Source organism: Erythranthe guttata, chromosome 9 (genome assembly GCF_056151865.1).
Source record: "Erythranthe guttata isolate IM_541 chromosome 9, IM_541, whole genome shotgun sequence".
Classification (NCBI taxonomy): Eukaryota; Viridiplantae; Streptophyta; class Magnoliopsida; order Lamiales; family Phrymaceae; genus Erythranthe; species Erythranthe guttata.
Genome location: NC_142541.1, coordinates 8,960,001 through 8,974,166, shown reverse-complemented (window position 1 = coordinate 8,974,166; position 14,166 = coordinate 8,960,001). Strand labels below are relative to the sequence as shown.

Genomic DNA, 14,166 nt, shown 5'->3' with positions numbered 1-14,166 from the left:
ATTTTTGGGTCATTTCAGTGTTGAAATGGTTAAGCCGTTTGTATGCTATTTTTTGCCTTTAATATTAATTATATTATTTTGATATAAATAATTTGTTAGCACCCATAAAAAAAATGGTCGCAATAAAATTCTTTTAGAAACCATATAAAATGTGGTTGCTAAAAATATTTTTTTTTGCAACCATGTACAAAGTGGTTGCTATAAGTAAATTTTTAGCGACTATGTAAAAACTGGTTTCTATAAGTATTTTTTTAGCAACCATGTAAAAACTGGTTGCTATGAGTTTACGACAACAACCAAATTAGTTGTGGTTAAAGATATCTTAAAAAATTATAATATTTTAATATTAAATTGGTCGCTGATAATAATTGTCAATATTGACCATATAAAATTATCGTTAAAGACTTTAACTTTGGTCTCTGTACTATTGCCCGGGGCTTGCTATGATAAAGTGACCATTTATAGCCGCCAAATATCGGTTGGTCGTAATAACTTAAATTTTGCAACCAAAATATTATTGGTTGTTAAAAGTATATATTTTGCGACCATTCTCTTATTGTCGCTAGGAATTTGGTCGCTAAAGGTAAATTTTATTGTAGTGGCTATTGCCATTGGTTGTTTTTATTAAAACAATGTTAAAAAAATTAATTTCTTATTCCAACAATGTTGACCTCTCAATAAAATGTCCATGTTCGTCAATGCCCCCAAAAAGTTCTCGTAACTGATCCAATATTTGCAACTGAGCACACTCAATCTTAACAACAGTCTCGTGATTGGTTAAGGTCTTGGAAAATTTGAAAAAACTCTTTATATTGATCGTCCAGTAAAAAACATGCATGAAAAAGAAAAATTAAAATTTAGGCGAGGTAATTTCAAAGATAGTTGAAAATTCAATAAAAACTCCGTAAAAACAGGCAACACCGAAAGTAATGCTACTACATGTCACGGTTGTCTTAAAAATATTAAAAACAGAGTTCTCCCCATTTTTGTTTTACCTCACATGAAGGAAAATGTAAAATTAATATTCGCTAACAATATTGTCTCGACTGAAGTGCAAGATGAAGTGCAAGAGACTGATTTACGAACTAAAGCTGCAATTTTGTTAACACAAACAACGAATAAAATTTTGCAGAGCCCAGAGAAATTTTTGCATAATTCCAAAAACTACCTAATGTTTTTTCGGAAAAGAGCGAAATAACGCAAACAACTGAACAAAATTTTGAGGAGCGGAGATATTTTTATTGTAAAAGAATACGAATAAATCATGTCTATGCCAAAGATTTTGTTCGAAAAAGAGCAAAGAAGGCAAAGTAGCTATTCGCCAAAACTTCTATATTTTTATCTTAGGTAATGAAGTAAAAAACAACGAACTTGACAGAACTTTGAACACTCAGTTAAAACACAAAAAAAACATTGCTTACGCTAACTAACCGAAAATCAATATAAGTATAATCATGAAAAAAAATCATTTTCTTGTAAAACAAACATCTCTGAACCACCCACGTTTTTAAAAAACTAAAGCTGCAATTTGTTTAATGCAAAATAACCGAATAAAAATTCGCAGAGCTTCAAGATTTTCTCTGATTATTTTTTCGTACTATGACATTCACCAAGGAGTTTTTTGGAAAAATAGGCTGCATTTTTAATAACAGAAACCTGAGCATCACATAAAAGAAAAGAAGTCTGTATTATTACATAGTAGCAAAAAACTATTTTTCGGAAAAGAAAGATATTTTTTTTCAAACTAAGAAACATCCATCATGTTATAGCGTCGGCAAAACTGGTTTCCATAATTACACTGTAGTTCAATTGTAAAGAAATACTGAACATATTCATTAATCTAACATATCAAATTTGCAAAAAAATACAGCCATTAGATGCAGAAATTAAAATATTAGACGCAACCCATTTGAAAAAACAAACTAATAACATGAGAAAAATACAAAAAAATGATCTTTCTTTGGTTGGTGGGAAGAAAACAGTGTGATCATAAACTGCATAACTTCGAAATTGTCTTTGAAAACCAAATCACTCTTAGAATTCCGCCTAATCAAATTAAGAATTCGGCGGCGATCTCTAGGGGTTCATCCAGAAGAGCAACCATCATCGTAATTTAAATCATCTTCTGATAATGACAGGAAATGAAGGCATATGGTTCACATGTGGGGAGTCATTGTGAACGAAAATTATGCCTGTATTCAAAAAAACCAACACCGCTAGCAACTATTATGAGCTGTGAAATTTAAATGTAATGTAAAATAAATCTAAATAAATAATTATATTGTTCACATATTGAAAGAAATACGTTAGGCTTTGCTTAGGTTGAAAAATCTTGGTGAGGAAGAAGACAACGAACAAAAGAAAAATAGCAAGAAAAAAACGAATAAAAAAAAATTGTGTTTTTCGCTAGAGTTCTCCATCAGTTTAAATAGAGTACAATTTGTGATGGGTTGAGATCATGGGGTTATAACTTCTAGTTAGTGGGGAGTTATAGTTAAGAAGGAAAATGAATGAAAAAAAAATACATAAGTGCAAGAAAAATAAATCGAAAAAATTAGTAGATGTAATAAGAATTGCATGAATATATGAATTAGTTGGAGATGGAGTTATACCAATCCTCAAAAAATAGGAAAATATTAATTGCTTGTATTTTTAAACCTATGAACCGAACAATTAAAGTATTAGAACATATAAAAGGGTAATAGAGCATTAGAAGAATTTCAAATTTGAAATTAAAGATTTATTAATTGATAAGATTGTCCCTAGGTTTAGGTCTAGGTTTTAGTCTAGGTTTTAGTTCAAAATATCTTCTTTTTATATATAAGATATGGCGGCGGTTATATGCAAACCCATTTTTTTTATTAGTTCAAGACCTCCAATATAAAAATACTTATTTACCCTTAATTGAATTTAAAATCAAATAAAAAACACAAAACATTAAAAAAAAATCATTTCCTTTGTGCAAGATCAAATAAAATACGTAAATTCAGAAACCCCTCTTTCTTATTTCACGACTTAAAAATCTCCTCATTCTTCTCCTTCTTCTTCACAAACCCACCAAAAAATCCTACACACCAAAATTATCAAATACATACCAAACTTTCACTATGGTACCAGAAAACAATGATATGGTGGTTTACGAGGGTGGAGAACACAATAAAGTATGTTTTCACCATTTTTTTTTTGTTTTTGGGTCGTTTGTTTTTGTTGGGAAAAAAATTCGACGATACCAAAAACCGGTCTGCAAATACAGTTTGTTACTAAAGTCGGTAACCACATTCTAATTATTTTAGTAACAATCGGTACTTAAAAACCGATTGTTGTAGTACAAATCGGCATGACAACACCGATTTGTTTTTGTATTATCTGTATGGTCATGCCGACTTGTACTACAAAATTCGGTTTTTAAGTACCGATTTTTATTATCTGTGTTTTTTTAAGACCGTTTTCCCATACTTTCGTGCAGCAACCTACGGGATTGATGGAGGATTATTCAAATGAATTATCTAACGAATAAATATTTGAGACACAGAAAGCTCTACTTGATTGAGTTAAAGGAGTTGGTAGACGCCACCTAATGGTGATTAACATTTTCGTTTCAAATATTTAAAAAATATCAACTAACCAAATATATAATGTATTATTTAAAAAGAAATCCAAAAAATATCGGTATCCGAAAACCGATTTTGTACTCAATAATCGACATTAGAACGCCGATTTTGACTTGTAAAGTCGACATTGTGTCGCCGATTTGGTTAACAAAAATCGTCATTATGACGCCGATTTTCGTGTACAAAATCGGTGTGGGTAAACCGAGTTGGGAAACCAACGAAAAAAAAAAATCAATTTCAATCTCAATTTGTTTTCCAAAATCGCCCAAAGCATTGCAACCCAACAAAAAAGAAGCATAAATTAATGTTCATTCATACATATTTATCAAGAATCGGTGCTCGATTAATGTTTTCGAATTTACAAATAAAAGTTTAGTAAAGGACATCGAGGCTCGATTAATGTTTTCGAATTTACAAACAAAATTTTAGTGAAAATGACTTACTTGTTTGTGGTGGTGCGGTGGTGGTAATGGTGGCGGTGGGTGGGTCGCTGGTCATCGTCGGTGCGGTGGAAGTCTCGCTGGTCGGCGTCGCGGTGGTCTGGCGGCGGCAGTCGTGATATTTTCTTTTTGATTTTTGTTTTTTTTTGATTTTTTGGTCTTGAACAAATTAAAAATAGAATTTATTTGTATTTGAGTATTATTTGTGGATAAGGGTATATTTGTCCTCTTTGATCTTGATGTAATAAAATTAGACAAATTTACAGGCTTGAACTAATAAACCCCTTTATGTGTGTTTGAACTAATAAAAATATGGGCTTGCAATATATCGGCCGCGATAAGATATATGTACCGTTTGTTTATTAAATATATACAAATTTTCTCAATTCCATTTTATAATAAAACATTCAACTTTCACACTATTGCATAACTCTAATTCCAATTCTTAACAGTGCAAAGTATGAATTTATCATTCTTTATTTATTTTTTTGTTCTTGTGTTACACTTTTGCTTTGTTTTATCCGTACAGAGCATATCTAAATTATTTTTTAATTCAAATAGTTATATAGTTTTTTATAATATAAGGAAATCAATGGATGTATATGGCGTAGATCCATATGGTGATCATATTTGTATATTACTAAGATGAATTAATTAGCATTTCATAGCGTATCCCATTTATTGTAAATGTAGATGCCTGCTCAAGTCGATCTCAATAAAAACATATTGGCTAAGGAAAAGAAATGTTGGAATCTATAAGTTCGTGTCATGCATATGCGGAAACATCCAGGTTTTTTACATACAACAAATCGAAGCTTAGAAATAATATTAATGCACGAGCACGTTTGTGAATATTTTTTTTCCCCTTCTATTACACATTACACACACCACATGTTGGTATAATAATGCAAAAAATATTATTTGTTAACTAATCTTACTGTTGGTTCTGGGTTTAAAAGCTACAATCATGCACTCAACATCAGTTTTGATTCAAAGACTACTTCCAAACTAATCAATATGATCTATTCCCTTACCTGCATTTCGTTTCGTGCATTTCCCGAAAATAATTGAGGTGTCAAAGAACAACGAGTTTCTGATTGCTAGCTAATAATAAATAAAATACATCATTTTGTGTTTAGATAATTTTTTTAATATATATTAATAAAACTGTATACGTTGTATGTAGATATAATTGGTTGGTTCTATTGTCTGACTTGGCGAACTCGATACTATACTTATAATTGACTCCAAAATAGCATATCCAAATTATAAGAATCCAATAGACACCAGAATTGCTAAATTTGTAGCGATCTCTTTATTTTATTGGTTTGAGTATGTAAATAAATCGCGAACAAACGGCGTTACCCAAAAGAAAATTATGCTTGAACTCCAAGATCTCCAGAATTTACATATTAAACGGAATATGTCAATTTTTTGGAATATCTAACTAATATGTTAGTATTTATCAATTGTGATCAATCATTTGTTTTATTTCTTAATAGTGGTACATAGATGAGATGTGTTGTGTGGGAAAAATATGTTGATCATGTGATTCAAAATGTTCAAGATATATATATATATATATATATATATATATATATATATATATATATATATATATATATATATATATATATATATATATATATATATATATATATATATATATATTCCCCTACTACAATACGCAACTGCGCAAATGGGTTATGGTATTTATCATATATGTACTTACTCTAATCATTGCATGAACCATAATATAATATATACATTACCGTACTAATTTAATCATTTTTATGTGACATTGAGGTTTCCAATACATTTCATTCATCGTGTCTTCTAATAAACATGAACATTGCTGAAATCAGTGACTATAAATATATGATGAGATTTAGGCATAATCCAACCTCGATTTGTAGTAATTGATTTCAACAATGTTCGCATTTATTGGAAGTCGCGATGAATGAAATGTATTGGAAACCTCAATGTCACCTAAAAATGATTAAATTAGTACGGTAATGTATATATTATATTATGGTTAATGCAATGATTAGAGTAAGTACATATATAAATAAATACCAAAATGCATTGTGCGCGGTTGCGTATTGTAGTACGGGAATATATGGTCCTTAGGTAATATCTTGAATATTTTGAATCACACGATCAACATATTTTTCCCACGTAACACATCTAATCTTTTTGTACCACTATTAAGAAATAAAAAAAAAATGATTGATCACTATTGATAAATACTCATATATTAAAAAAATGACATATTTCGTTGAATATGTAAATATTTGAGATCTTGGAGTTCAAGTAAAAAATTTCTTTTTGGTAACACCATTTATAAGTACAATATCGAGTTGACCATAATCCATGACATCTGCATACAACGTAAACAATTTTATTAATATATATTAAAAACATTTTATGTGAACACAAAATGATATATTTTATTTATTTTTAACAATTAGAAAATTGTTGTTCTTCGACAGCTCGATTATTCTCGGGAAATGCACGAAACGGAAGGCGGTTGACGGAATATATGGCAGATCGATTAGTTTAAAAGTAATCATTGAATCAAAATTGATGCAGTAATTAAAATTCATAACCAACATGAATGATATAACAAATAACAATTGTTGGCATGGATCTTATTCTCATATTTGAACACCTGCTTATGATGACCTGCGACTTGCACCTCATCACCCTACAAAACAAATAAAACGCTTTATCATACCAACGTGTAATGTGTAACAGAAGAAAAAAAATACAAAAGATTCACAAACCTGCACGTCCATTAATATCATTTCTAGGCTTTGATTTGCTCGTATGTAAAAACTTGGTATTTTGACATATGCATAATACAGATATTTAGAGTCTCAAAATTTATTTTCCTTAACCGATATGTTTTTTTTTTGAAGGGAAAAGAGTAATATAATTAGGCATAATGTGCCAAATGAGAAGGAAGGGTAGCCCCTTTAGTACAAGACGAATTGTTCATCTTAGCAATAGCATTGGCTAGTTTATTGCCAGAGCGTTTAACAAAATCAAATGAAACAAAACTAAACAAAGAAGAGAGAAAAAGACAATCTTCGATGAGAGCTCCAAATGAGGCTGTGGTGGTGATACCGTTTTGGAGGGCCTCGATAATTTGAATGCAGTCTCCTTCAAGAATGATTGATCTCCATCCAGCTTCCTTGGCCTTTCTAAGCGCCTCCAATGCCGCCCTTGCTTCACCCTCCACTGGTTTGGGTTGTCCCGGTAGACGTGCCAAATGCCACCATATGCAACTACCGCGCCAGTCCCGAACGACAACAGCAATGGTGAAAAAATCCACACCCACCGGAAAGGCTGCGTCAAAGTTGATTTTCACCTTGCCTGGGGGCGGGGGTTTCCACTCCGTCGGGTATTCTTCAGTCTTGAGAATAGTGGTCGGCACATTTGCTTCTCGGTAGAGAGAGAGTAGCGACATACTCCGAACAATAATATCCTCCGGTTCGAGCAGCTTTTCCCCATGCATCTCGTTGTTTCTATGGTTCCAAGCCTGCCAAGCTACGACAATGGCCAACTGTAGAGTGTTCGGTGGGAGTGTATGCATAATGAACTCCAACCAACCACCGAAATTGGCTACCTGGTCCAGGTGAAATTCCGAAAAAGGGCTATTTGACCAGACTTTGTCCATGCCACGACACTCTTGAATGATATGTAATGTGTTCTCGTACACATTACATCGGGGGCAGAACGGAGAGTCTGCAATTTTCCTTCGAAATAACTCGGCTTTCGTAGCAAGAATATTCCAGCATGCTCTCCAAAGAAAAATTCGGATCTTTGGTGGGACATTCAATCCCCATATTCGCTTCCAATTAAGGTTGGATGATCCGCTGCCCGAGGCCACATCAGCGTCTTTACTCCCCCACCCATGAGTAGTGTTCTCCAAAATTTTCCGGTAGCAAGAATTAACCGTAAACTTGCCGTGCGGTGTGAAGTGCCAAATGGGCATGTCCGATGCATAACTTCCTCCAATCGGGACGGCCAATATTCTCTGTATGTCCACCTGCCAAAATACCTCATTGATGATTCCAGGATTCCACGTGCGAGAGATAGGGTCAATTAGGTCTTCTACGCTATCCGGGAATGGGTCGTGAAATGGTCTTTTGTGATAATCCGTCGGCTGCCCTCGTCAACCAGCCAGCTATCTCCCCAAATGGAAGTGCTCTTGCCGTCTCCTATACGTTGTCTCATTCCCGCTTTCAAGTGTTGTCGAGCTAGAAGGATGCTCCTCCAAGTGGCCGATGGACGGGAGCCCAAATCCGCTGAAAGGAAATCCTCATTCGGAAAGTATTTAGCCTTAAGAATTTTTGTCAAGAGAAGATCCGGACAGGTTGCTATTCTCCAAGCCTATTTCGCAAGTAAGGCTAAATTGAAGCTTTTCATTTCTCTAAACCCAATGCCACCAAATTCTTTAGGACGACTCACGTACTTCCATGCTGTCCATGTCATCCCTCTAGAAGTCCGGTTGCCCCACCAATATCGTTGAAAAACTGATTCGATCTCCTTTAGCAAGCCGTTTGGGAGCATGAAACAACTCATGATATACGTGGGTATTGATTGGAGCACTGACTTGATAAGCACCTCTTTCCCAGCACGAGATAACAACTTCTCTCCCCAACCTTTTATCTTCATCCAAATTCGATCACGGATGAACCCGAAGACCTCTTTTTTAGTGCGTCCCATTGTAGCTGGCATCCCCAAGTATCTGTCATGCTGGTCCACGATCTTAAATCCAAGCCAAGGATGGAGTGGATTGAATCTCGTGTAGAAGTAGGGGTGGAGGGGCTGAATTTCATCGTCGATTTCTCAAGATTTACGACTTGTCCAGATGTTCTCGCATATAGTTCCAAGATAGAACGAAGGGTCGTAGCATCCGAGTCCGTAGCTTCACAGAAAAAGAGAGTGTCGTCGGCAAAACAAAGATTAGCGATAGCCGGTGCAGAAGGAGATACTCGGATTCCTTGTAGATGCCCTTCATACACAGCCTTTTGAACCATAGCAATGAGCGCCTCTGCACAACAAATAAAAAGATAGGGCGATAGTGGGTCTCCTTGACGCAGAACTCTAGATGGTTTGATCGATCCAAACTGTTTTCCATTGAAAAGGAATGCATAAGAAACAGAAGAAATACAGAGCATCATGAAGTTAATAAAAGAAGTGGGGAAGCCGAAGCGAGAAATAACTCATCACCTCGTCTATCTCTCTTCCATCGGAGTCGTTAGACTTGAATATATGCTCGAAATAATGAGAGACCACTTGCTCAATATCTTGGGTATTCTCCTTCCAGACCCCCGAAGAGTCCCTAATCTTATTCACTGTGTTAGTTCGTTTCCTGGAAGTAGCTTTGGCGTGAAAAAATCTAGTATTTCGGTCCCCCTCCCTCATCCATTGAACTCTGCTCCGTTGTCTCCAGTAAGTGTCCCTATCTTCGAAAAATTGTTCCAACTCGGCTTGGAGTAAGACACAGGCTGCCCTACTTGTCTCCGACTGAATTCCAGATTGGAGATGATGAAGTTCCTTTTGAATTTCTTCGATCCTGCGTTGAGGTTGTTTAACCACGTTTTTGTTCCAATTTATGAGGGCAATCCGACAGCCCTCATGATTCCTCATAACTGCCTCAATGGGGTTCGAATTAATGCCACTGGCGGCGAGCCACTGCTGACTAATAATCTCTTCGCAATCAGCCCTTCGGGCCCACATAGCTTCAAAACGGAATGGTCGTTTTCCTTTTAACCGATATGTTTTTGATGAGATCGACTTGAGTAGACATCTACATATTTAGTAAATGATATATGTTGTGCAATGATAATTAATCCTTCTTAGTAATATACCGTTAATATGATGACCATATCGATCTATACCATATAGATCCATTGATTTCATTATATTATAAAAAAACTATATATGATGTAGGTCGACACATGCATTGTATTGGTAATGATTACAAGTTTGGTGAAAAAATTAAAGTGGTGGCATTATAACTGCCCGAATACCATGTGTAAGAGATCTGTTGAACAAGATTTGAAGATGAGATATTGTACTTATTGCAATTTTTTTTTATTTTTTTTGTAGTTAATAACCAGCCGTGATTTTTTTTTTTGGAAAAATTAGAAAGAACCCTCTCATCTAAGAAATGTAGTTAAGGAAACAACCCCTCCCAAAAATAATTAGAGAAAACCTCCTTAGCTAATATTCCACTCAACTAATACTTTTATAATTCCAAAACTACCCTTATTTGATTATAACTATTTTAAGCTTAATTATATATCATCTTTTCCAAACCCGTTTTTTTCCTCTGCCATTTCTAGCATTTCTCTTCTCAATATTCAAATCTTAGATATATTTCTCCCCCTCTGCCACCACCATGACCTAAATTACAAACAACTTTTGGAAATCCACGGCGAAGACTATGGCGAAGATGCAGCGGGAGATCTTGCGCTCGCGAATACCCCAATTAGTAGCATTCCCTTATCCACTGTTTCTCGATTTTGCCAAGATTTCTTCTTCGTCGCCGGAGGTTATGAATTTTTATTTTGATTTTGCTGCCTCTTTTTGGATATGGCGGTGGCCATGAAGAAAATTGGGTCTGAGTGGCTTTGTTTTGGTGGTTTTGATGGTGGTGGTTTTGTTTGAGTTGGTGGGGCCAATTCTAATTTACTTTATTTGTCATTAATAATTGTCAGAATACGGAAGTGTGATGGTGATGGTGTGGTGTAGCAGCGGCGTGGTGGGGGACATAATTGGTGATAGTGTTGGTAAGGTGGCATGGGCATAATTGGATAAATGGGTAGCTGGGATTAGGAACAGGCTTTTGTCAAATGGTGCAAAATAATTTGGGTCGCTTCCTATTAAAAAAAGTATAGAGGGGGGTTATATTAAAAAGCCCCCTTTTCTTTTTTATGTTCATACGTACAGTGGGGAATCCACTATGGTTCTAGGGTGTGTAAATGCACACCCTTGATTTAAAAACAAAAAGCTATATATTTTTCTGTTATATATGTTTCCATGTTTTTCTTTAATGCAATTTTGTAAACTATATAGGAAACCCTTTTGAAGGTAGATAGTTTAAAACCTAACTAGTGCCATTGCATGTTTCTTTTCTTCTTTTTGTAATATTTATGACACACTATATTTTAAATATATCTTTAAATTCTTGATTTTTATATATATATTTATGGTATTACAATATAAATACACATTAATATTAGAAAGCGGCTTTTCTCAAATGGTGCAAAATAGTTTGGATCTCTACCTATTGAAAAATGTATTGAGGGGTTATAAAAGAGAGCCTCTTTTTTTTTATGTACGTACAGTGACGGATCCAGAATGGTTCTAGTTTTTCTCAAATTGTGCAAAATAGTTTGGGTCTCTTTCTATTAAAAGAAGTATTGAAGGGGTTATATTAAAGAGCCACATTTTGTTTTATGTTTATAAATACAGTGTCGGATCCACTATGGTCTTAGGGTGTGCAACTGCACACTCTTGATTTATTAAAAAATAATCCCTATATATTTATGTGTTAGATACGTTTTTTGATGTGTCTCTTTAATGTAATATTGTTGCAGCTTGAAAGGTAAAATATATGTTACATAAAATTTGATGTGATAGTTTACAAGATTGGCTACACATTTTGCTACTAGAAACAAAAATTAATTTAATGTTTTTGAACATTGTCACCAAGTTTATGTCTAAATATTTCTTAAATTATCGCAAAATTTGTAAATGATCTTTTTTATTTGAAGTTTTTACATATTTCTATTACTTTATGTGTATACTATTTATAAAAAAATATTGGGACCGCTGCCCCCGAACCCCCGTAAACTTTTAGTCCAATTTCCAACACCCTTGACAAAATACTTGGATTCACCAATACATGCGTATATAATTTTTTTTTAACTTATTTCCCATAATTTGATTGTTTTTTCATAAAAAAAACATATGCATGGTTGTGTAATTGGATAAAAATTTAGACAACCCGGCTCATTCAAGATACCGCATTCAAATATTTTGTGTTGATGATTCCATCATTGCTTTCTGTGTGGAATAATATAAATTGAATGAGGTCTCTACATTAACCACATTTGCATTATGTTTATTTATTTATATATTTATGATACTATTTATTTATTTATAATTTATTTACATAGAATCGTAACAACCATTGACATTCCCCAAGCGTGAACGATTACAATGGTGGTTTACGCAGTTGAATATTCCTCCAACCCCAACGAGATGTGTTCCAACGGATATATCTAATTGTTAGTTATAAAATAAATGACAGTAGAAGTAATATATATATATATATATATATATATATATATATATATATATATATATATATATATATATATATATATATATATATATATATATATATATATATATATATATATATATATATATATATATATTAATTTGACCATGACATACGATGTATTTGATGCAAAATCTACACGATTGATAAGGAGAGAATATATTCAAAATAAGAGGACCACTCACAAAACTGACAATAAGTTAACCAGTAACCTTTTTTTTTTTTTTAAATTCATTGCAAATATGCAATTTTTTACCATACAATACAATAAATATTTTTGCGGTTATATTTAACGCAAGTTTTTCAATTCCCTTACTAGACAAGAATCGTCAGCGGCTTCCAAAGAGTACACATAATTGACCAATCGTTCATAATTTATCTATCTCTCTCTCTCTCTCTCTCTCTCTCTCTCTCTCTCTCTCTCTCTCTCTCTCTCTCTCTCTCTATATATATATATATATATATATATATATATATATATATATGGCAAATGGCAAAAAGGCCCATCACATGGGACTTAAATACATTTTAGTCCACAAAAAAAACAGTCTATCAATTAAGCCCATTCCCATGTCTTTAGTCAAAAATACCCTCAATAATATAATTCTTATCAATTCCACCCATTATGCTATAACTTCCTTAATATTACACACTGACCCCGAATTTAAACAAAAATATCACATTAACCCCCAAAACTTTTTTTTTTCAGAAAATAATTTTTTTTCGGAAACGTTTTTTTTTCCGGCCAGCTTCCGTCGTTGACTTTTTTTTTTTTTTTTTTGAATTTTTTTTCTTAGAAAAAAAATATTTTAATTAATATTACTGTCTTGGCTACTAAATTACTGTCTCAGACAGTAATATTACTGTTTGGGACAGTAACATTATGAATATTATTTTTCCGAACAGTAATATTATTAATATTATTGTCTAAGACAGTTAAGTTACTGTTGGAGACAGTAATTTAACATCCAAGGCAATAATATTAATTAAAATAATTTTTTTAAGAAAAAAAAAAAAAGTCAATTAATAGTTCAATTACTGTCTCCGACAGTTAAATAACTGCCGGAGACAGTAATTTAGCAACGAATACAGTAATATTAATTAAAAATATATTTTTTAAGAATAAAAAAGTCAATTAACAGTTAAATTACTGTCCCCGACAGTTAAATAACTGTTGGAGACAGTAATTTAGCAACGAATACAGTAATATTAATTAAAATATTTTTGAAGAAAAAAAAATCAATTAACAGCTAAATTACTGTCTCCGGCAGTTAAATAACTGCCGGAGACAGTAATTTAGCATCCAAGACAGTAATATTAATTAAAAAAAATTAAGAAAAAACAAAATTATTAAAAAAAATAATAAAAAAAAAAGTCAACGCCGGAGACCGGCGGTCTCCGGCGGTCAACGCCGGAATCTGGCCGGACAAAAAAAACATTTCAGAAAAAAAAATATTTTCTGAAAAAAAAAATAAAATTGGGGGGTTAATGTGATATATTTGTTTAAATCCGGGGTCAATGTGTAATATTAAGGAAGTTAGAGCATAATTGGTGGAATTGATAAGAATTAGGGTTAAAATTGAGGTCAAAATTGAAATTACGGTTAAAATTGGTTAATTGATGAAATTGGGCTAAATTGGGGTGTAAATCATGAAATTGGAGTTGAATTGGGTTTCAATGAATTAGGGGTAATTTTGGCATATATAAAAGGATTTTCCTTATTTGCAAATAAGTTTGAATGGGGTGGATT

At 33.1% G+C, this 14,166-nt stretch overlaps 1 protein-coding gene across 1 annotated transcript; it reads right to left on the bottom strand.

Moving 5' to 3' along the window:
- Nucleotides 1-6,989: 6,989 nt before the first annotated feature.
- LOC148768004 (uncharacterized) lies at nt 6,990-8,051 on the bottom strand. Its single transcript, XM_088822732.1, has one exon. The coding sequence runs from the start codon at nt 8,049-8,051 to the stop codon at nt 6,990-6,992; it is 1,062 nt and encodes a 353-aa protein (XP_088678858.1).
- Nucleotides 8,052-14,166: the final 6,115 nt, after the last annotated feature.